Source organism: Molothrus ater, chromosome 22 (genome assembly GCF_012460135.2).
Source record: "Molothrus ater isolate BHLD 08-10-18 breed brown headed cowbird chromosome 22, BPBGC_Mater_1.1, whole genome shotgun sequence".
Taxonomy (NCBI): domain Eukaryota; kingdom Metazoa; phylum Chordata; class Aves; order Passeriformes; family Icteridae; genus Molothrus; species Molothrus ater.
The window spans coordinates 7468366-7488692 of NC_050499.2; the positions used below are offsets into that span (position 1 = coordinate 7468366).

The 20327-nt window shown below is 51.3% G+C and overlaps 1 protein-coding gene across 4 annotated transcripts in view; it reads left to right on the forward strand.

Annotated features, from left to right (window-relative positions):
• The window catches only part of SIK3 (SIK family kinase 3), a 70122-nt gene that overhangs the window by 34650 nt on the left and 15145 nt on the right, over positions 1–20327 (forward strand). For 2 of the 4 annotated variants that reach the window (XM_036397616.2, XM_054517063.1), the window contains exons 2-14: positions 1837–1953; positions 3173–3236; positions 8757–8918; positions 13923–14047; positions 14307–14430; positions 15138–15256; positions 15595–15705; positions 15842–15985; positions 16528–16608; positions 16719–16828; positions 17267–17420; positions 18068–18223; positions 18731–18801. In XM_036397616.2, the coding sequence (XP_036253509.1) occupies positions 1912–1953; positions 3173–3236; positions 8757–8918; positions 13923–14047; positions 14307–14430; positions 15138–15256; positions 15595–15705; positions 15842–15985; positions 16528–16608; positions 16719–16828; positions 17267–17420; positions 18068–18223; positions 18731–18801 (1463 nt within the window). In that variant the 5' untranslated portion in view covers positions 1837–1911. The remainder of the gene's footprint in view (positions 1–1836; positions 1954–3172; positions 3237–8756; positions 8919–13922; positions 14048–14306; positions 14431–15137; positions 15257–15594; positions 15706–15841; positions 15986–16527; positions 16609–16718; positions 16829–17266; positions 17421–18067; positions 18224–18730; positions 18802–20327) is intronic. The other 2 variants (XM_036397618.2, XM_036397619.2) reach the window with 1 other exon arrangement.

Sequence of the window (20327 nt, forward strand, 5' to 3'; positions counted from 1 at the left end):
TCTGTTGTGTCTGGCCCTACTGACCAAGTTGGGTGCAATCAGATGCTCTACATACCCTGAACTTGGCCGAGAGTGTCAGCTCGAGCCATATAATTAAGCTGGGAAATGAGAGTTCCTTAGAGCAAACACAGAGCTGGGAATGAGTAAGGAGCTCAGGAATACTCCAGATCTGTGGATTTTCATTTACGTCTTTGGGCCTGAAAATGACTCATGTCTCTGGGTAGACATCTTGGCTTTGCTCTCAGAGGAAGCGTCTCTTAGCTTTTACGTGTATTTATGCTCCAGCTTTACAAAAGCCCGTTCTTGCAGGAAAACCTTGGGTGAAAAGCATGTGGAGAGTGTTTCCCAATGCCCCTCTGGCTCTGTGTACATCCCCAGCTCTCTCCTGAGCACTGTGCCTGGGTCCCTGCGGTGTGGATCCGCGCTGGGCTGCTCCCGGGGCTCTGCCCCCCGTTAATCGCAGCCCCGGTGCCTGGCAGCCCCTGCTGCCGTTTCACCTCGTGCCTGGGCTCCAGCCCCTCCTGCCAGCAGCTCCCAGCGCCGAGTGCCAGACCTGGCTGCCGTTCAGCTCCCGCTCCTGCTGGAGGAAGCATGCTCAGTGACTTGGAAGGCTGGAAGCGTTCCTGCGCTCTGAATTAAAGGTTTCAAATGAAAGAAACAGCTTATTGTGCTTGGGTGCCTTTTCGGGATTCTGCTGGGTTCTGCTCACATGCAGGGCGGTTATTGCTCTGGCAGGGATTTGATCATAAAATATGGGGCTTAATTTTCATGTGCTTCAGATTGTTCCCTTAAAGAAAGATTCCCTTAAAGGATCTGAAGCTGCTTTTGTGTGGTTGTGTGCGTGCCTGTGAGAGCATCCCTTAGCCCTGCCCTTGGGGCTGGCACTAGGACAGGGACATGTGTTTGGGTCGTGTGCCCCCGTGGGTTTGTGCCCGTGGTCCTGGCACACTGCCGTGCACAGGGCACTTGTCCTTGTCCCCACTGAGCTCTGGGGTCTGGGACAAGCCAAGCATTTCTGTGTCAGATCTTTCTGGCTGTGCATCCTCAGTGGTTTTCGTGGCAGTGCTGCTTTGCATGCCCTTCCCCAGGCCTTTGCATGATCCTGCAGCCTTCCTGGGCAGGACTTGTGTAAATTAGGCTCTCCAGCAAAGCAACCAGGAGATTTGTAGAAGCAGTTCTTTTCCCAGGGAGAGCCCTCTCCGAGTGAGAAAACCTGCTGGGGGATGGGAGCTCATCCCACAAATCCCCAGACTGGAGCTGCTCGCTCAAAGGGGTGTTTCATGGTGGGGAGGAAGATACTGAAGGCTGAAATTTGATTTAGAAGCAGCAGGGCAGATGTTCCTCTGCCAGGCAGAGCAGCTTTTTCTCTCAGCTGTTTTCTCCATCAAGGTTTCACTCTGCCTTTTCTCTCCTGTTCATCCTGGCATTCCAGAAAAGATTCCTGTCCTTGCTCTCTGTGTGTGGATGAAACAGGGCGCCCAGTGGACTTGAGGACAGGTGGTTCTTAGCACAGAAGTGTCTCCACGTTTGGAGTCTGGTGGTTCTACAGTCCATGCCCAAAGGAGCTGGGAGCTGCCAGCACCAGGGAGGTCGAGGGAAAATTTCGGAGACTGGAGAGCAGCTGACTGGAAGCACTTAGACTTGTTTAAACTCCATTAGTGTAGCGTTACAGAGCACTTCTGGTTTAAAACAGATAAATAAACACCTCAATTGTTAAAAGCCTGACACTACCCCCCATTCCCATCACTGCTGGGGTTTATCAGCCCTGGTGCAGGGAGCTGCTGTGTGGATCATGCAGCTGGGTCAGTAACTTCTCTTCTGTTTCCCCTCTGCCAGGTTGCAATAAAGATCATTGATAAGACTCAGCTGGATGAAGAGAACCTGAAGAAGATATTTAGAGAAGTTCAGATCATGAAGATGCTTTGCCACCCACATATCATCAGGTTGTACCAGGTAGGAGCATTCTGCCATGGAGCTCCCATCCCTTGACTCTACACTGCAGCAGCACTTCCCCCAGAGCTATCCCTCCATTCCTTCCTCATGGAACTGGGAAAGCCCTTGATGTTTTCAGGGTCTCAAAGTGCTCTGACTGGAGGGGCAGGGGGAAAGTGTAGCTAATCCTTCTCTTTCTGGGCCATCATGCTTCCGCTGTGGGCTGGCCTCCTGCCACTTGTTTATGGCCATTGTGTGCTTCTCAGTTTCCCAGTTGAAACCGGATGCAGGTTCCCCTTCTCCCTTTAAGGGAGGGAGTAAATCTCACCCAGGAGTAGGACTGGGCTCTCCTCTCCCTGCCCAGCTCCCTGTGGCCCCCAGGCCCTGCTGATCTGCTCAGCCCTTTCCTGGAAGGGGATCAATACTGGCAGCAGACCTGCTTTTGAATATTGTTTGCAGACTTTTTTTCCAGCTTGTTTGACTTTTTTTTTGTCTGCAAACAAAACCCCCAGAGGCAGAAGCCACGTAGTCTGCCCTTTACACAGGTAGCTGGTTGTGCCCCTCTGTGAGGAGGGTGCAGCAGAGTGATGGGAGCAGAGGCGTTAGGGACTCTGTTTCCCATCTGTACTTGAGTGATATGAACATTTATTTGGACTCCAAAGAGTTAAAACTGAGTGGAAGTGACAGAGGTTAATGTTTAGCTCCTTTGGCCAAACCATGTGTGAGATGCTTACAGGGACTGTGGCACTTTCAAGGTACCCAGGGAGTGCTTCTTTGCAAACTTACTCCTTAAACCTTTCTTTTGAGCCAAAAAACCTTTTTAAACCTGTTTCATTCCACCTAAAGCTTTTGATGTGGTACTGAAGAGGTGACACTTGGGGCTTGGCCTTGTTTAGGGCGGGAGAAGAGCAGGGTGGCAGCCCTGAGAAGTCTCCCAGGCTGCTGGAATGGACAAGACCTGGGAGCAAATGCTAATGGGAGGGAAACAGACCAGGAGGAGGAAGGTTCAGGTGCAGTGTAATGTGTAGTTACAGATTTAGTGTTTGAAACTTGCTGTTTCATCCTTACTGTCCCCATTCCTGTCATCCCCGCACATGGCTCTGGGAAGGATGGGAAGGTTATAGTTTGGATTTGATGAAAGCAGTTCCCTGTGTTACAGGGGGAATAAAGGTGGTTTTAGGGTATTTCTCGCTGCACTCAGCAGTCTCCTTATGTGTCACTGCTGTGTCCTTGTGTGCAGGTTATGGAGACGGAGCGGATGATTTATCTGGTGACAGAGTATGCCAGTGGAGGGGAAATATTTGGTAAGTACATTTATTGCATTCTTTAATCAGATAATGCACTTGGTCAACTACAGTAAACTGAAAATAGCCACCACACTCTCTTGTTTCAGCCGAGAGGTGCCCTTCAGCCTGCAAACTTTCCATTGACAAGAGGAGTAAAGGAATAAATGAGACCAACTCAATGGAAAAATAGCCCCCATAACCTCTGTTTCTTCTTTGGGTTTCATTGACAGGTGGTGCTGCTCCTCTTTCGTGCTCACTTTGGGATTAAAGATGTTGGAAATAGTCATGCAGTTGGATTTTAGTGTTGCTGAGTGCTTTGTTTCCCAGCAAGTTATATGAGCCTTGTTGATGATAGTGGAATTGTTGGGATGTGTCAGTAGCTTTCAAAGAAACAGGCAGTCCTGCAGTTCTGGAGGGTTTTGTGCTCAAAACCATGTCTTGTCTTTTCTTTTTGATATCTGATGTTATCTTAGCAGGCATTGGTTACATTCCTTCCAAGCACCATTGTCCCAGAGAGTTTTGGCTGAGTGTTCTTGACCACAGGAGCTGTTCCTGAAAGGGAAAAAAGTATCTGTGCAGCACAGCTGAAAGAGCTGTGGGCTGATTGATTCATTTGTTTGGTGAGCAATAGCAAAACTTATAGAAACAGGAATTTACTTATACACTGGAATTTTGTACCGGGTGACAGAGTCGGGATTTTGCAACATTGGTCTGTACTGGCTTTGCCAATATGAGCCTCCAAAAAGGGGGAAAATCCTGTGTGCTTGAATTAGCTTTGTCAAGGAAGTGAGGACAGTCACACGTGGTCTGTCAGCTCCTGGGAGCACTCCCCCTGTCCTTGTCAGTCATTGCAGAAGATTCACTTTTGATTTTACTTCTCATTTCTCTGGAGGAGAAGCTGAGTTGTAATAAAAGACAAAGCTTTTAGTGAAGCAAGAGAAGCCCCAAATTAAGGAAGCTAAAAGCTGAAAAGTGCTGCTTTGCAGCCACTACAAACTGCCACCAGTTCCTCAGTACCTCTGTAGATGGTTGCCATGGCTTCTTGTCAATATTGTCCATGTCCCTTGGATTTCTCCCTGAGAAGGTGACAGCCGAAGGGGAAGCAAGTGACAGCTGATGTTTGGGAAGTGTGGATTGCCTGGTGAAAAACTGACTTGCTGAGCCTTCCAGTTGTTTATTCAAATATGAATCATGGCGCTGGACACACTCAGCAGTTCCAAAGGCTTGTGAAATTCACCTTCCCATGCACAGCAAAATCACCTGCACATGTCCTGGAGTTGGCTTGGGCATGTATCACCAGAGAAAAGTATAAATCTCTTTTTACTTTTTCTCCCTCTTCTGTTGAATTTGGCAGGGATGGGCTCATCTTTTTTTAAATCCAGAGCTATGTGCAAGCTCACATACAAACTTGGAATGAATTCTTTGGTTACAAAAATAGCCTTCTGCGTGAGTCGAAGTGAAAACCTAATTGCTTTCTGAAAGATTTTCTGCTGTAGTAAATTCAGCTCATTAGCATGGCTAATTTCCATGTTGCTGCCCAGCATTTTATCCTCACTGATAGCTGGGAGCAGCCAGCTCTGCAATAGCGTGAGGCATCTCCAGACTCAAGCCGGGAGGTCGTGCCTCTCTCCCCAGTTTTGAGGATTTTTGGGCACTGCCCTCAGTGCAAGAGCAGAGAGGGGAAAACTCAAGTTTCAGCTTTTTGTATTCAGGGTTTCCTGAGGAGCCATTGAGACTTTGTTCTACCAGCGGAAGCAATTTGCAGGGAGGAAGCAGGAGCCCATTCTGGGGAGGTTTCCTTGCAGTCCCTGCATCTCCAGCGCTGAAGGGTCTCACGTCCTTGTGTGCTGGAGACAGAGCCCATGGCAGCATGGGCAGCTGGGCTCTCCTCTTGGGTAAAACCTCACCTGCCCCTCCTCTCAGCGCCTGCCCCTGCTAGGGCAGCTGGGCTGGTTGGGAATGGCTGGATGAGCTGCAGGGATGGTGTGTGAGGTGTGTGTGGGCAGTGCAGCCACTGGCACCGTGCCTCTTACTGGGCACTGGGGGTTCTCTGTGAAATAGCCTGTGCTGAGTCTCTTCAGTCTTCTTCTGGGTCATGTCTTAACACCTGCATGATGTAGGCATTAAAATGCAGTGCTGGAGGGTAGGGGGGGCTGACAGCTGTGGTGTTCTGGGTGCCAAATGCCTTGTGGCATTTGAGTGCAGCCCCATAGAACCAGGGTTGCAGCATTGTGCCATTGCAAACTGCAGGTTTTTGTAAGGAACACAAATTGCTTCTCTGATGCTTTCAGAACTTCCCAAGGCTTAAAGCTGTCAGTATTTCCCAGGCAGTGGCAGAGGTCAGAGCTTTCAGCTGCAGCAGCAATGGTTTCTGTAAATGGCTGCAGTCAGTCAGTCAGGGCTGGCCATGTGTCTGGCCTGTCCCTGCCCTGGGAGCTCCACAGGGATCCCAGCTCAGCACCTGGGAGGGCTGCACCACCTGTTTATCCCAAGTTCCAGTAAAGGGCTGAGCACTCCTTCAACGGCCAGGCTGTGCCGTAAGAGTCTTTGATTCATCTCTTACTGGAAATGTTTGATAATTCACTTTGTTTGCGTAGCAGGGACCAGGGACAGGCCTTGGGTTTGCTGTGGGCTCCAGCAGCCAAATGTAAATTGTTATTTTTGTCCCTGTCCGTGTTTTGCGTGTGGTTGGGTCGCTGGTTTGACATTATGAAGAAATGAATGTCTCCTTTTAAACATAGGGTGGTCTCTATTCCAGGTCCCTCGAGTGTCCTTTTTTGAGGTCAGATGGAATATAGTCTAAAAATCTGGTTTGCTTTCAGATGTTTACTATGAAAACTGTAAATAATCTGCAGTCCTCACTGATGGAATATGAGTTCTTGGTTGATTATAAAAAAAAAAAATCACAGGAAATTTAGAAAATTATCATCTGGTTGATGTGGTTCCCACGTCTGCCCTGTCTCCCCACCACCCGCCCGCTTGTCCTGAGCACTTTGAACCTGAACTGGGCAGACACATTAAACAATGTTGTGGTGCCTGTCTCTAGAAGGTCAGACTGCTTCTGACATCACAAGGTCACCAAATTCACTGGAAATGTGACTTAATCCCCCACACAGAGGAGATGTGAAGCTTCATCAGCGTTTGTTTTCCAGACAGAAAGCAGCTTAAAAGCACGAGGCGTCTGTCCAGAGGCGGGGAGTGGAAACTTGTGTGTCAGTGCTCTCTAAACCAAAGGTGATTTTTTCCCAGTGTAGGATTGGATTGTTTTTTTAACGCAGAGAGCAGCGTCAGGTGCCTCATGTAAGTAGGGAGAGCAGTGACTGATGTGTGTAGGGGTTGTGCAATGAAATGATGCATTCCTTCCCCTCTGGAAGACACCCAGAGGAGCATCGCTGTGCACGGCCCAGCCAGGCTCTGGGTGCTTGGCACGCTCAGAGCAGGGTGCTGGCTCCCAGCTCAGCACTCAGGTCAGCCCTGTAACCTCCCCTGCACGGGAGGTTTGTGCAGACTAAGCTCTCAATGGTTAATTTTGGCATACAGTTGCCCTTGGTGGTATGTGAAGTATTCTGTAGCCTCATTGTTTCTGTCCTTCCTCTGGAGCTGGTGCAGAAATGTCAGTGGGCTCGGAGCGCGGTGCCTACGTGCAGAGCCTGCGCCTCTGCTCCCAGTTCTTCAGCAAAAGTGAAATTTCACGCCTAACCTAAAAAGGGCTTTTTGCAGCCTAAGCAGGATGGCTGGGCCGAGGGGCAGCGGAGTTTTCTGGGTGAGAGGTGTGGGGCAGGGGTGCCCCAAGTGCCAGCATTGAACGCGGGTGTCACCGGCTGTGCCGGGAGTGGTGAACTTGGTTTGGGCAGAAATCCACTTAGGAAAGCCTTGCAGAAAGACACCTGCTGCAGTAGCTGGGTTTGCTTTCTTGCCTGCAGAATTGTTAAAATATTTCAGAATTTGTTGAGAGATTGGAGCCTTGTGCTTTGTTTCAAGGGCACTTGCTGTATGGACAGGCTGGCTCCAAATCCCAGTGGAGCAGAAGGTGTGAATGATCTTGTTTAGGAGCTGAGCTATTACCTGTTGATCAGTGGCTTAAATTGGAGCAGCCCTTGCTGTGCTCTGCTGTCAGTCTCCTTAGAGTCACAAATTTATGACCATGCAAATGCCTTAATGAAATACGACGGGGCAACTTGAGATGGTGACTTTGCTTTGCCCAGCGAGCGAGCTGAGGGTCAGACTGGACTTGGTGATGGTTTTCCTTCTCCAGCCCTGGTTCAGATTTGCTTACAGAATTAGTTTATCCGATGAACAAGAGTTAATTGACAAGTTCTTTGAAAAACACCTCGAGTCTGTTGCACAACGTGAGTGGGCAAAGGCAGAAGTAGGTTGCTGTGCAGTCAGGAGCAGCACAACTGCTTTGATGGATCTTGGTAATTAGTATTTACTGCGAGTCAATTATGTCGCAGGTATTTTAATGAATGGGTGACTGGGGAAAAACACAACCACCCGATGAGAAACCTGCACAAGTGATTTATTGTTATTATTTTCAAGAACAGATATCTGTATTGAGCCCCCAGTTTAATGGAGTTTAGGGAGGGATATGGATAATTTCAGCCTAATTTTGGCTAGAGATGTTTTGAGGCCAACTGGATGGCCTGACCAAGGAGTTACAACCTCCTGAAGTTACCTCCTTCTTTCTCTGCCTTTTCTGCTGCCTGTCTCCTGCCTGTCCATCCCTACTCCTGGGACAGTGACAAGTGGCTTCTGTGAGCCTGGTGCTTCCAGGTTTTAAGTGGACTGAACTTCAGCTGGGTCACTGCTGTGTGCCTGCCTTTGTGATCTCTTGGAGAGGCTTTTCCTGTCCGTGTGTGCAGTGCTGGCTTCCAAGGAAAGCCCAGCTGGCAGCAAACACTACCTTTGAGTGAGAGTAAAGGCTTTCAGCAAAATATTTGGGAGTGCTCAGATTTCCGTAGTGGAGGCCAGCTCCATTTTTATAATGAAATGCTTTCTTGGATTTCGCATCGATGCACAGAGAGGGAGGATGTTCAAGCCCTCCTGCAGCTGCTGGTGGCTGTGCTGGCTGGAGAGCTGAGGTGAGCAGCTGCTTGTGGCTGTGAGTACCTGGGAGCTCGCTGGTTCCAGCAGGAGTTAGACCAAAGAGACGTTTCCTGGGAAAAAGCAGGGGGAAGGAAGGATGCATGTGGCCGGGAAGCTGCACCTCTGAGGTGATGTGGTACCAGGCTTGGGGTCTGACTGAGGGCAGAGGCTGGAAAAGCTTCATTTTTATTTTGATGAAGAAAAGATTCTAAAACCTTTGCCCTTGTGTACAAAACAGTTCTGATTTTCCAGGCATCCCCTCGGCTGTCCTCTATATAACTTTAATTTCAAAGCCAGCCCAGGCGAGGACCGGTTGGCAGCGGTGTGCCCATCCCTGCTTGTGCCTCCTTCACGTCTGCTGCTGGAGCTGGGAACCACGCTGTGCCCACGTTGCTCCCGCCTCCCCAGCTCTCTCCACTGTGTCCATAACCCTGTGTTCTCCTCACCTCACAGATCACCTCGTGGCCCACGGGCGCATGGCCGAGAAGGAAGCCCGGAGAAAGTTCAAGCAAATCGTGGCTGCTGTCAACTTCTGTCACTGTCGTAACATAGTCCACAGGGATCTGAAGGCAGAAAATCTCCTCCTGGATGCAAACCTGAACATCAAAATAGCAGGTGAGCTAAGCTGAGCAGTGTGGGAGGAAGGCAGCTGCTTTCAGGAGTTAATAAATGTAGGCACTGGCTGCTTCCAGGTATTCAGGGAGAAGGAAACGCGGTGCGGCTAAAGGAAGCTTTGGATTTCTGTGTGGCCTTCTGCCCAGAGCTGGGACTGCCAGGTTGTAGCCAGGAGATTTATACCTCCCTTCGAGTAGTGCAAAGTAAAAGAAGAAGGGGAAAAAAGGCAGGTTTGGCTTCCCAGGCTGCAGACACTGCAGCGTTCTCTCCTCTGGGTGATGGGTGAGACAGTGTCACAAAACTGACCTTGTTCTGAGTCCTGCTGCTGGTTCAGGGCTTCCTCAGAGCAGGTCAGGCTAGGTGAGAGAGCAGGAATGGCAAAGTAGGGATGACAAGGTGGATGGGGGAGCAGTGAAGGGGAAGCTGTGCTCCTGGAATCGTTCTTGATGTGCTGCGACAGAGCCAGAGCGGCCTCAGTGCTTTGGGGCTTTATTCCCTGCAGGGAGAGAAGCTGAAGCAGCTGAACACACGGGCCCTCACTGCCTGCTCCTGGATTTTGCAGGGATTTTTTTGTCACTAACTGCCCTTCCAGAGAGCTTCTTCCCTGGGCACTTCTGTCCTGACCTAACACAGGTGCATGTCTGTGATCCTCTGACCGTGAGACTGAGCCTTGGCTCATCTCTGGGGGGCACTGACTAGGCTTGACTTTACTGGGCTTGGTGGGATTGTGACCAACTGAACCAACGAGATTTAACATTTAAGAGCTGGACTCAATCCTCATGGGTCCTTTCCGACTCAGAACATTCTGTGATCCTGCCCTGGTCATCTCGTTTCACAGGCTTTGGAAGTGGTAGATCTTGTACTCAGCATTTCATTCTCCCAGAGCCTAGAGCACAGCAGAGCACCTTTAGAAAGCACTTGGTTGCTCCCTCTCCCAGGACACTTCTGGGTGAGATTGTTGTCTTTTGCAAGGGTTTGTAACTTGATTTTTTTTAAGTGCTGAGGGCTACAAAACTTCACTCTGAGCAATGTTACTTCTGGGACGTGGGAAATACTCCTCTGTCTAGATAGCATCTTGAAGAAAGGAAACAGTCTAGCTCATTGTTGCTGTTCTCTCGTGTACCATCCTGAGGTGTTAGATTAGAGCTCAGCACTCGGTTTGTGGTAAAATCATCAGCAATTTCTTATGCTTCCCTCACACTCCATCTGTGGGGAGGGAGTGGGGAAGGAATAGGAAGGAGAGCAGGACTTCATGGACTTCCCTCTGGTGCTTAACAGTGTGAACCACGTCCTCCTTGGCACAGGGATGATAACCTGCTCCTCACTGTCCTGGGAGCAGCAGATAAGTGACAGGGGCATTGCTGATGAAGCAGGAGTGCAGCTCCTTGGAGAAGGAGTGGAAGGGCTCTGGAGCTCGGGGAGAGGCTGCTGGGGAAGTCTCTGAGCAGCACTTTCTGGTGTTCCATGCAAAGGCTGCACTAATGGTTTGAGGCCATCTTGTGTTCACGGGAAAAATCCGCTCTGTGTGGAGGGGGAGGGTGCCTGGCAGACAGCGAGAAGTTAAAAACTAACCCAGGTGGAAACTGGAATTCAGCTGGATTTGCTGGAGAAATGTCCACATGAGCAGGCTGAGAAGCTCTGGAAATTGTGGAAACCTTTTTTTATCTGAAGGAGTTGGAAACTATTTTCCTTCCAAATCTGTGCTCCCAGAATGACTCCAGGAGATAGTCCCCACCCTGGTGGTGGCAGTGTTTGCCTTGGCAGGAAGATCTGTAGTGCTTTGAAAAGTAGCCTGGAAAAGCTGATTTATGGTATAGGATTTTCCAAGTATTAAGTTTTCTCCCTATAACTCATCAATTACAATTTGACACCAGTTCTTCCATTGTTTCAAGAGAAAAAAAAAAAAAGTGATAGCAACAGATCTGCTTCACAGCAGACCTCCCAGGAGAAATGCTAGAGAAATGCACACAGCAGTCACACTGGTGGAGAACCAGCTGAACCTTTACTTATTGGGCCAAACCCATTAACTGTGTCTAACTCAAACTTTGGAGCCTTGCAGACTCTGATCAGTGCAGATTTTCTGGCACTTTCTGCCTGACATCCATTTGAAGCTTTAAATCCCTTCCCTGGCATTCGGCAGGTGCCAGCTCCCGGGGTGGGCAGTGCTGCTGCTCTCACTGGTGGTGGGCACTCTTTGGGCTGGGTTTTGATTGATTGATTGATTGATTGATTGATTGCTGCCTCGCTATTTTTCCGTAAACAGCGCGGTCCCAACGCCGTGACCCTCGCTCTCATTTTTCCCATGGATGCTTTTTCTCCAGTGTACCTTCTCAGAGGCTGAGTCAGTAGCTGCTGGCACTGTGTTCCCTGTGCTCCCAGCCCGAGAGTTCAGCCAGGAGTTGATGATTGCTAAACAGCCCAGCCTTGCTGGGGATGGTTTCGGAGAGGAATCTGATCTATGCGTCGCTTTGCATTCGTCGGCAGGAGTCAGCTGCTCCTTCCTCTCCTGAGGATCAAATCCCTCTTGGGCAGAGACTGAAGCCACTCCCTGAGCTCAGCTCCAAGGAAACTTGAGGGACTGGACCCACTGTTTTGTAGCAGGGATGTTTGTTTTAAATATTTTCCCTGTATCACATCATTGTGACTCACCTTGCTGCTCAAAAATGCCTCTTTCCCTCTGCATCTGTTTGTGGAATGTGACCTGATTGCTCCCTGAGGATTTGGATTTATGCATCTCCTTGGCCATAGATTTTAAGAAAGTTTATTTAAGTTGTAATTCGTGTTTTTGTTTGGTTTAGATTTTGTGCTTAGTTGCTCCGGGGTTTTCAAGTCCTCCCATGAACTTTCCTTGGGTTTTTAAAGCCCTGCTGTTTTCCCCAGCCTTGACCTCAGTCCCGCAGCGCAGGTGGGATCTGGAAGCTGTTTGCAGCCTGGGAACAGTGTCCCTGTGCAGGATCTGCTGGCTCCAGTTCCCTGCAGAGCCCAGCAGCCTGCCTGCCTGCCCTGAGCCCAGGAGGGCCTGGGCACAGCAGCACCCCTGCCCAGGGAGAGGCTTCACCCTGAGCCAGGGCAGCTCTGGGACCCGCTGGCCCCATTCCCTAAGGACAGACTCTGCATTTCCCCTTCTCCCCACCTCCTCTCCCTGCCCAAAAGAGCTGTGAATCCCTGGATGAATTTCAGCACCATGGGGAAGGGGTGAAGTTTCCCAGCTGACCAATCTGCAGGAAGCAGAGGAGGCTGCAGGAGGCAGCTGTTGCGTGTCTGTTCCGAGGCTGCGGTGCTGCCAGCTGGCATGGCACAGCCCTGGAATGGCACGGACCTGGAATGGCACAGCCCTGCCCCTGCTCCTGGCACTCGCTGTGACCTGTGCAGCAGAGTGGGGAGCACCTCGGGCCTCTCACCTGAGCAGGGCTGGAGCTGCTCCTGGCTGTGCACTCCTTGGGAAATCCAGGTGGTTCCCCAAGGCCCGCTCGTGTACTTACAGAGACAAATAAAGTAACTAAACTAGGATAACTTGCTCAATATATGGGAAGTGCCAAAATTCCACAGTCGTAAGGAGTTTATGTCTAAACCTGATACAAATGCTGTGTGTTGGGAAATGCATCCAGTGCTGCAGCGTTTATTGCTGGCTCCGGTGGCCATAACTCAGGCGCTTGTTACACATCCTGCCTTGAACGTGAGACAGCAGCTCAAAGGCTTGCAGAGGTGGAAAAGACAATTGTGCAGCTGTGTGCTATTTCCCTGGAATTGTCCTCCAATGGCTGACTGGAGGTTTAGATGGCTTCACTGCCAACAGTAAAAACCCAATGGGCGTGTAAGTGCCTTGTTTTGATTCCACAGCGCCTTTAAAGAGCATTTACCATCTCTGCTCTGTTTGGAGCTGGGCTTGGAGCAGTCTGGTGTGCACTCCAGGTGTTTCCACAGGAGCAGGCTGCATTAGGTATTCTCCATGTGCATAAATCATCTCCACAGTGAGAATTTCCTCCCTGCAAAGGGACAGGGAGAAGGGATTTGGCTGTGTCCCCCTGGAGCTGAGCTGGCCGGAGCGGTGCCAGGTGGGCTGCTGCGTTCTGCAGACGCTGTGCAAAGGAGGAGAGGAGTCACCTGAAATTAGGTCATGGAAAATCCTGTAAGGAGAACAGCAAGAGGGAGCACGGACTCAGCAGTTAGTGCATTCTGGGGAGTGCTGGTGGGATTTGCCTGCCTCTGGCACAGAACTGTTGGCATCACTGCTGCTCCTCACTTGGAATTCCGTGTGGAACTGGTAGTTAATTGGTAACTAGCTGGTAATATTGGGTAATCTTGAACGTGTTAGAGAAAACATGTGGACACCTCAGAACTCCTCTCTGTGACTGTGATTGCTTCAATTCAATTAAGAAAAAAAGGAAGGAAACTTCTTTTTTTTAACAAGAACCAGCTCCCTTCTCTTGGATCGAGACTGGTTTCCTTGCCCTTTGCAGTGCAGGTCCCAGCTGTGAGCCAGGGGGAGGCAGATTAATTAACAGAGAATGCCATTAGTGCCCACATAAACTGATGGTTGGCTGCCTACGAGGTGAAGACCTTTCTCTATCAGGATTTGTTATTTGCTCTTGGTGAAGGATTTGACTGTTGGTAGAGCTGCCCACCATAACCCTGTAGTGCTTTCTGGAAGAATCAGAACTCCCAGTCTTTTTCCCTTTGCACTCTGTCCTTGCTGGCACTGCCCAGAGCTCAGGGCACCAGGGAGGTTTGGAGTCACCACCCCTGGAGGTGTCCAAGGAAAGACTGGACATGGTACTCAGTGCTGTGGGCTGGTGACAAGGTGGGGATCAGGCACAGGTTGGACTCAGTGACCCTGGAGGTCTTTTCTAACCTCAGTGATTCCATTTCCAGTGTCTGTGTACCAGTTACCCATTACAGGATGGTACGTGACCTTACCAGCCTCAGCAAGTCACTGAAATACCATTTGTTCAGGACAGTTGGAGTGAATCACATTCCTCTCATCGGTTCTCTTTGTTCTTTCAGATTTTGGGTTCAGCAACATCTTCACCCCTGGCCAGCTCCTTAAAACCTGGTGTGGGAGTCCTCCCTATGCTGCTCCAGAGCTCTTTGAAGGCAAGGAGTACGATGGGCCAAAGGTTGATATTTGGGTATGTGATGAGCCTCTTCCTCTCTGACTTTGATCTGATTTTTGCTGTGTTTGTTTGGCTTTGCTTCCTGAGTGCTCAGTACATGTCTTGGAGAAAAGCCCTGACACAGCAAAAAGCGTTTTCCAAAGGAACATTTCCAGAGCTGCATTCTGGCTACTCCATCCTGTATTTTCCCCGTGGGGAGGTGCCAGAAGCATGCCTTGCCCAGGGATGGGTTCTCATTCAGTGTGGTGCCGCTGACGGGGTTTGTTTGGTGCAGAGCCTCGGCGTGGTGCTGTACGTGCTGGTGTGCGGGGCGCTGCCCTTCGACGGGAGCACGCTGCAGAACCTGCGCGCGCGGGTGCTCAGCGGCAAGTTCCGCATCCCCTTCTTCATGTCCACAGGTAAGGGGCTCGTCACTGCACCTCCCTCAGGTTCGGCTTTTTACTGCGTTGTGGGGCATGAATTCACAGCAACAGCCCCGTCAGAGATGGGCGTTTGTGTCCTGCTGCTGCAAAAAACACTTTGATAATAAATCTTGGGTGTGGAAAGTGTGATTAATTTTCATTTAAAATCAGCTTAACAAAGAGTCACGTGGAGGTACTTGGTTGCCTGCTGTCAGGTTAAGGAACCATTCTGCGTGGAGTTTCCTAGCTGAAGACTTCCTTGCTTGCTGTCTTATCTGGGGAAGAGGTTCTCTCCATGCAGAAAATTCTGCTAAAATATGGAGCTTTCAAAGCAAACTTAGATCCCAGCCTAAGCAGGAGAGCCTCAGCAGTCCCTCTTGGTGACAGCACAGGTGTAATATGATGGCACAGCTGTGGACCGGAGAACATTCTAAGGGTCCTTTGCTCTCAACCTCCAAAATCCACTCACATCAGGATGGGGGGGACAGGGTGACAGGGCTCTGTGTAGCCAGGGTGGCTTCTCTCCTTCCTGGCACAGGGGAGTCAATGTCTGCGGCAGTGAGGCACGATGGGGACCAGCAAGTGTGAAGTGCAAGGAGAAGCAGTATTTCTGTGAGGTGACTCCACAGAGGGGAGCTTGGAAAGGGAACACTGCAGCAGCCATGTCCCTCCCCATGGGTGACCCGGCCTCTCTTCCCTGGCAGAGTGTGAACACCTGATCCGCCACATGCTGGTGCTGGACCCGAGCAAGAGGCTCTCCATGGAGCAGATCTGCAAACACAAGTGGATGAAGCTGGGGGAGGCTGATGCAGAGTTTGACAGGGTGAGCAGCAGCGAGCAGGGTCTGCTCAGTGACTCAAACGGGCTCCGGGCACGTGGTGCTGCAGTGTTGGTTCTGCTCTTTGGGAACACTCATTCCCAGGCGTGGCCTTTCCCTTTTCTCTGTCTCCTGGCCTTGCTTTCCACATCACTCCTTATCTATGTACTTTTTTTATCTTCCCCTGTGGCACTGGGAGCTTGGGGCAGTGGATTTGGATCGGTTGCCATCAGACCTCACGCCAGCTGCAGCCAGAGCCCGGTGCTTGGGCTCTTGGGAGCGCTGTGACTCATCAGTGTGCCTTTGGGAATGTCAGCTCTGACTGTGTGCCTGTGCCCTCACAGCTGATAGCAGAGTGTCAGCACCTGAAGACCGAGAGGCAGCTGGAGCCGCTGAACGAGGACGTGCTGCTGGCCATGGCGGACATGGGGCTGGACAAGGAGCGCACGGTGCAGGTGAGGCCTGGCATATCCTGCCTGCTCCTCTTGGTGATAAATGGCTGTGTTTGGTGGCAGCTGAGCAGCCCCACACAGTATAAAATGTGTTTTACCACTGCCCGAGAGAGGGTGACCGCTGTGCTGTGCCTTGCAGTCGCTGCGAGCCGACGCGTACGATCACTACAGCGCGATCTACAGCCTGCTCTGCGACCGCCTCAAGCGGCACAAGAACCTGCGCATCGCGCCCTCGCCCAGCATCCCCCGCGCCATCACCTTCCCCACCTCGGCCAACATCCAGGTGCCTCCCCTGTGCCAGGGCTCCTCCAGCCCTGCGAGGCCAGCCAGTCCCTTACCTGCTAAACCCAGACTTGCTCAGGGGAGCCCACACCTTGGCTGGGTGTCAAATGTTCCCGGTCTGAGAGTTTGGTGGGGGCTTAGGGTGCCCTAATCCTGAGTTAGGAATAGTTTGTGCATTGGCTGAACATCCTTCAGACAGTCTCCTGCTCCCATAGTGACAGAGGGAAAGGAGCTGAGGCAGTTATTGGGAGCTGGAGTTCCCAGCCCAGGGCTGCTGTGTGATGCTTCCTCCCCGCCTGTGCTGCTGATGGAGCAATGAGCACTTGCTCTGGGAGAGGCAGGCCATAAGGGAAGCAGAAGAGATGCTGACCCTGCCTGAACAGAAGGAAGGGGGCTAAAAGAGGCAACCTCTTGAGAATAAGCAGCTCTTCACTGGCTCCAGGGTCACCTCCCTGTTCCAGGTGCTTAGGGCTGGTGTTAATCCAGCAGTGTTTGTAAGGCAATGCTGTGTTTGTGTCTTCTGACCCTGATCTCTCCACTCAGCAGACAGAACAGACAGGCAACACCATGAACATCAACGTGCCCCAAGTCCAGCTCATCAACCCTGAGAACCAAATTGTGGAGGTGAGGCACATCCCCATAAGCCCTGCAAAGCTCTTTTTCTGGCTCACATCGAAGCCTTTCCTTTGATCCTCATGTTGCATTTCAACATCTCCCATGTTTGTCCTGCCCAGACTGATGGAACAATGAACTTGGACAGTGATGAAGGGGAGGAGCCATCCCCCGAGGCTCTGGTCCGCTACCTCTCCATGAGGAGGCACACAGTGGGAGTGGCTGACCCACGGTGAGTTCTGCACTCCAGCCTGCACATTCACCCCAGCACGTGACTTTGGGCCTCCTGGGTGTTCCTTTAAAGCTGCCAGTCCCCCTGCACAGCTTGGTCACTATTTTAGATGGGGATGAGGTACTTTCCTCCTGCCCTTCCTGATCAGTTCTGGGTAAGCTGTGCTTTGGTCAAGGCAGGTGTCTCATCTGAGCTGCACTGCTGTCATGTCCAAGGTGAAGTTTTTGTGATAAATGCCATTGAGGTTAATGCCCAAGAGCTAATTCTGCCAAATCTCAACATGGAGGGGAAAAAAGGGACAAATAAAACCAAAGAGTGGCTTGGCTGCTCTGTGTGACCATTTTCCAGAGCAGTAAGAAGCTTTTTGTGAAGGGAAGCGGGGTGTGAGGGGTTTCCTCACATCATGGCTAATTCCCTTCTCCAAATGTGGCTGTACAGGACGGAAGTCATGGAAGACCTGCAGAAGCTCCTGCCTGGCTTCCCCCGTGTCACTCCTCAGGCTCCGTTCCTGCAGGTGACCCCGAATGTGAACTTCATGCACAGTGTGCTGCCCAGGCAGAACCTGCAGCCCACAGGGCAGCTGGAGTACAAGGTACTGCCCATGATCCCTGCTGTGCTCTGTGCCCTGCCAGGTGGGAGGGTGTTTGTGCTCCCTCTGTTTGTCACTCCTTGGACTGCATAAGCCTCAAGAATTACCCTCTTTATGTATGATTCCAAGTAGGTTTAGATCAAATACTAGGAAAATATTCTTTATTGTGAGAGTGGTGAGGCACTGGAACAGGTTGCCCAGAAAAGCTGCAGATACCCCATCCCTGGAAGTGTCCAAGGCCAGGCTGGATGGAGCTCTGAGCAGCCTGGGATAGTGGAAGGTGTCCCTGCCCATGGCAGTGGGTTGGAATGAGATGATCTTTAAGGTCCTTTCCAAGCCAAACCATTCTGTGATTCTGTGAAAAAGCCGAAGAATGAAAGAGCAGTGCAGTATGAAATGAATAAATGGGCTGGGGAGAAACAGGACTGTGCTGCCTGGCTTTGAGCTGCAGGTTGCAGCCTGCCTGGCAGCTAAAGCAGCGTGCAGGGAGCTGCAGAGTTAAACCCTGCTCATGCACTGACACTGCCTGCCCCTGCCCCACATCCCTCGAGATGCTGGTGACATCCCTGAAGCCCAGAGGGCTTGTCCTGTCCTGCTGTGTGCCCTGGGGCTGTGGCAGGGTGGGTGACAGCGCTGTGTGTGTGTTGCAGGAGCAGTCCCTGCTGCAGCCCCCCACGCTGCAGCTGCTGAACGGGATGGGCCCGCTGGGCCGGCGCGCGTCCGACGGCGGGGCCAACATCCAGCTGCACGCACAGCAGCTGCTCAAGCGGCCCCGGGGCCCCTCACCACTCGTCACCATGACGCCAGTGAGTAGCACAGGGAAGGCACAGAGCTGAAAATGTCCCCTCGTGCAGGCAGAGGCTGCTGTGGCCAGGTCACGGCAGGCCCGGCGCTGCAGGGATGTGCCTGCTCGCTGCCCAAGGTGCTCCTGCTCCCCTTGCAGCACTGCCGTGCTCTCCTGGAGGAGGCAGGTGGGGCTGTGTGCTCCTCTCTGGAGCTGAAGGTGTTTGTGCACTTTTTAATGGTTGCTTTTGCCCTTCGCTGATCCCATGGAGAAAACCCAAGTGTCCATCTCAGGCGCGTTCCCGCTCCCTGGCTGCATCTGTATCAATGAATTCCCCAAGTAGCAGCAGCCCTGCCCAGGCACTTGGACTGGGGAAGGAATGTTGGAAGGGGTTCTTGGCCAGGTTTCCTCGGTGCTGCAGAGGAGCCAGCACACACCCCTGTGGAAGCTTGTTTGGGAAGATCAGGTGTCCCCTGCATGGAGGGGACTGTGCTGGGTGTCCCCTGAGCCGTGGCTTGTCTCTCCACAGGCTGTGCCAGCTGTCACCCCTGTGGACGAGGAGAGCTCCGATGGGGAGCCGGACCAGGAAGCTGTGCAGAGGTAACTCCCACTGTTAACATTTGCCCTTCCTACCTCCACAAGGCTCACCTTGCCTGTTCCAGAGCTGATTCAAACACAGCCACCTCTTCAGGGCACCACTGGTGATTTTACAGCGAAGGCTCAACACTTCTCCTGTTCCTCTGGGTGCTGATTACTGTAGGCAGTTGCTCCTCTGGCACTTCTAGGTGCTTGCAAAGCTGGATTCCCCTGAAATGGGTAGCTGATTGAGCAGTAGGTTCTCCAGAAAACTCTTGAAACTGCTAAATTCCTTTGCTTAGTGTGCACCAGCATGCAATCCACACTAACCTGCCAAGTGAGTGCCGAGGGATTCCCCTCCCTGCTGGGTGCTGGAGGTGGGAGAATCTCCTCTGTGGCCTTGGGTGCCAGTGCAGCAGCTTTTGTATCAAGACATGCAGTAAACATCCAACTCTGATGCCTCAAACAAAGTGAGCTTGCTGGAATTACGGGTACCTCTAGCTGCTAATTATAGCATCAGGCCTTAAAATAGTCTGCTCCAATAAGGGAAGCATTATTAGCTCTCAGGCTGGGAACTTCTGTTCTCTGTGTCTGCTCTAAACACATTGTAGGAAGTGGGTAGAATGTGCTTGTACTTTCTCAGTCCATCAACACACTAACCATGGCCTTGCTAACATTTTCTTAGGAGCTTTTGCATAGTTTCCTCTCTGCTAACCAGCTGGGCACTACGTGTGGTGGGTGCTCCTGCTTCTTACCTCAGATTGGAAGAGCTTTCTGGATCCCCCTTTGTACAGGTCATCACCTGGGTAAGGGAGTGGCTCCTCAGGGGCTCACGAGGGTTCAGGCTGGGGGTTGTTGCAGGCAGGGTGACACTGGGGTGGGTGCAGATCATGCTCCAGAGCCTTGGCCAGCTGTGCTCCTCTCAGTGCTCCCAGGGAACAGTGGGTGTGAGCAGTGACAGGCTGTGCACTGAGACTCCCTTTGCATACCTCAGCCTGGAAAGTCAACTTGTAGCCTCAATAATAGCTCCAACAGCCATTAACAGTTCTAATATAGGGCCAGTAATGTCCTCTGACAGCACCTCAGACAGCAGGTGGTCTTCTTGGCTGTGCAAACATAAATCTCATTCTTGGCAAGGGCATGCCTGGACATCTTACCTGGGCAGATTTTCACTATTCTAAACCTGAAGGTTTTAGCTGAGCCTTTAAAGCATTAGCTCAGCTGGAAACATTTTGAAACCCCTCTGCAGTGTTTTGCAAGGCACTGAAATGTTCAAATCCCACTGAGAACCAAGTCCCCTTGGACTCAGAGGTCACTTCACTGCTCTCGACAGTGCTGCCCTAAGTTCTTTCACAGCACATGCTCTTCTTCCACCAGATGGCCTTGAAAAAGCACCATCCAGGTTGTGTGTTAACTTGTTCCCCACCCCTTTGTGTTGCAACATGTCAGTAGTCATCAGAGGAGAAGGGTAAATAGCATTAACATCAGGGACAGATGCAAATATTTAGCTTCTCAGGACACTGCCCCAAATACTCTGTTTGCAGCCACCA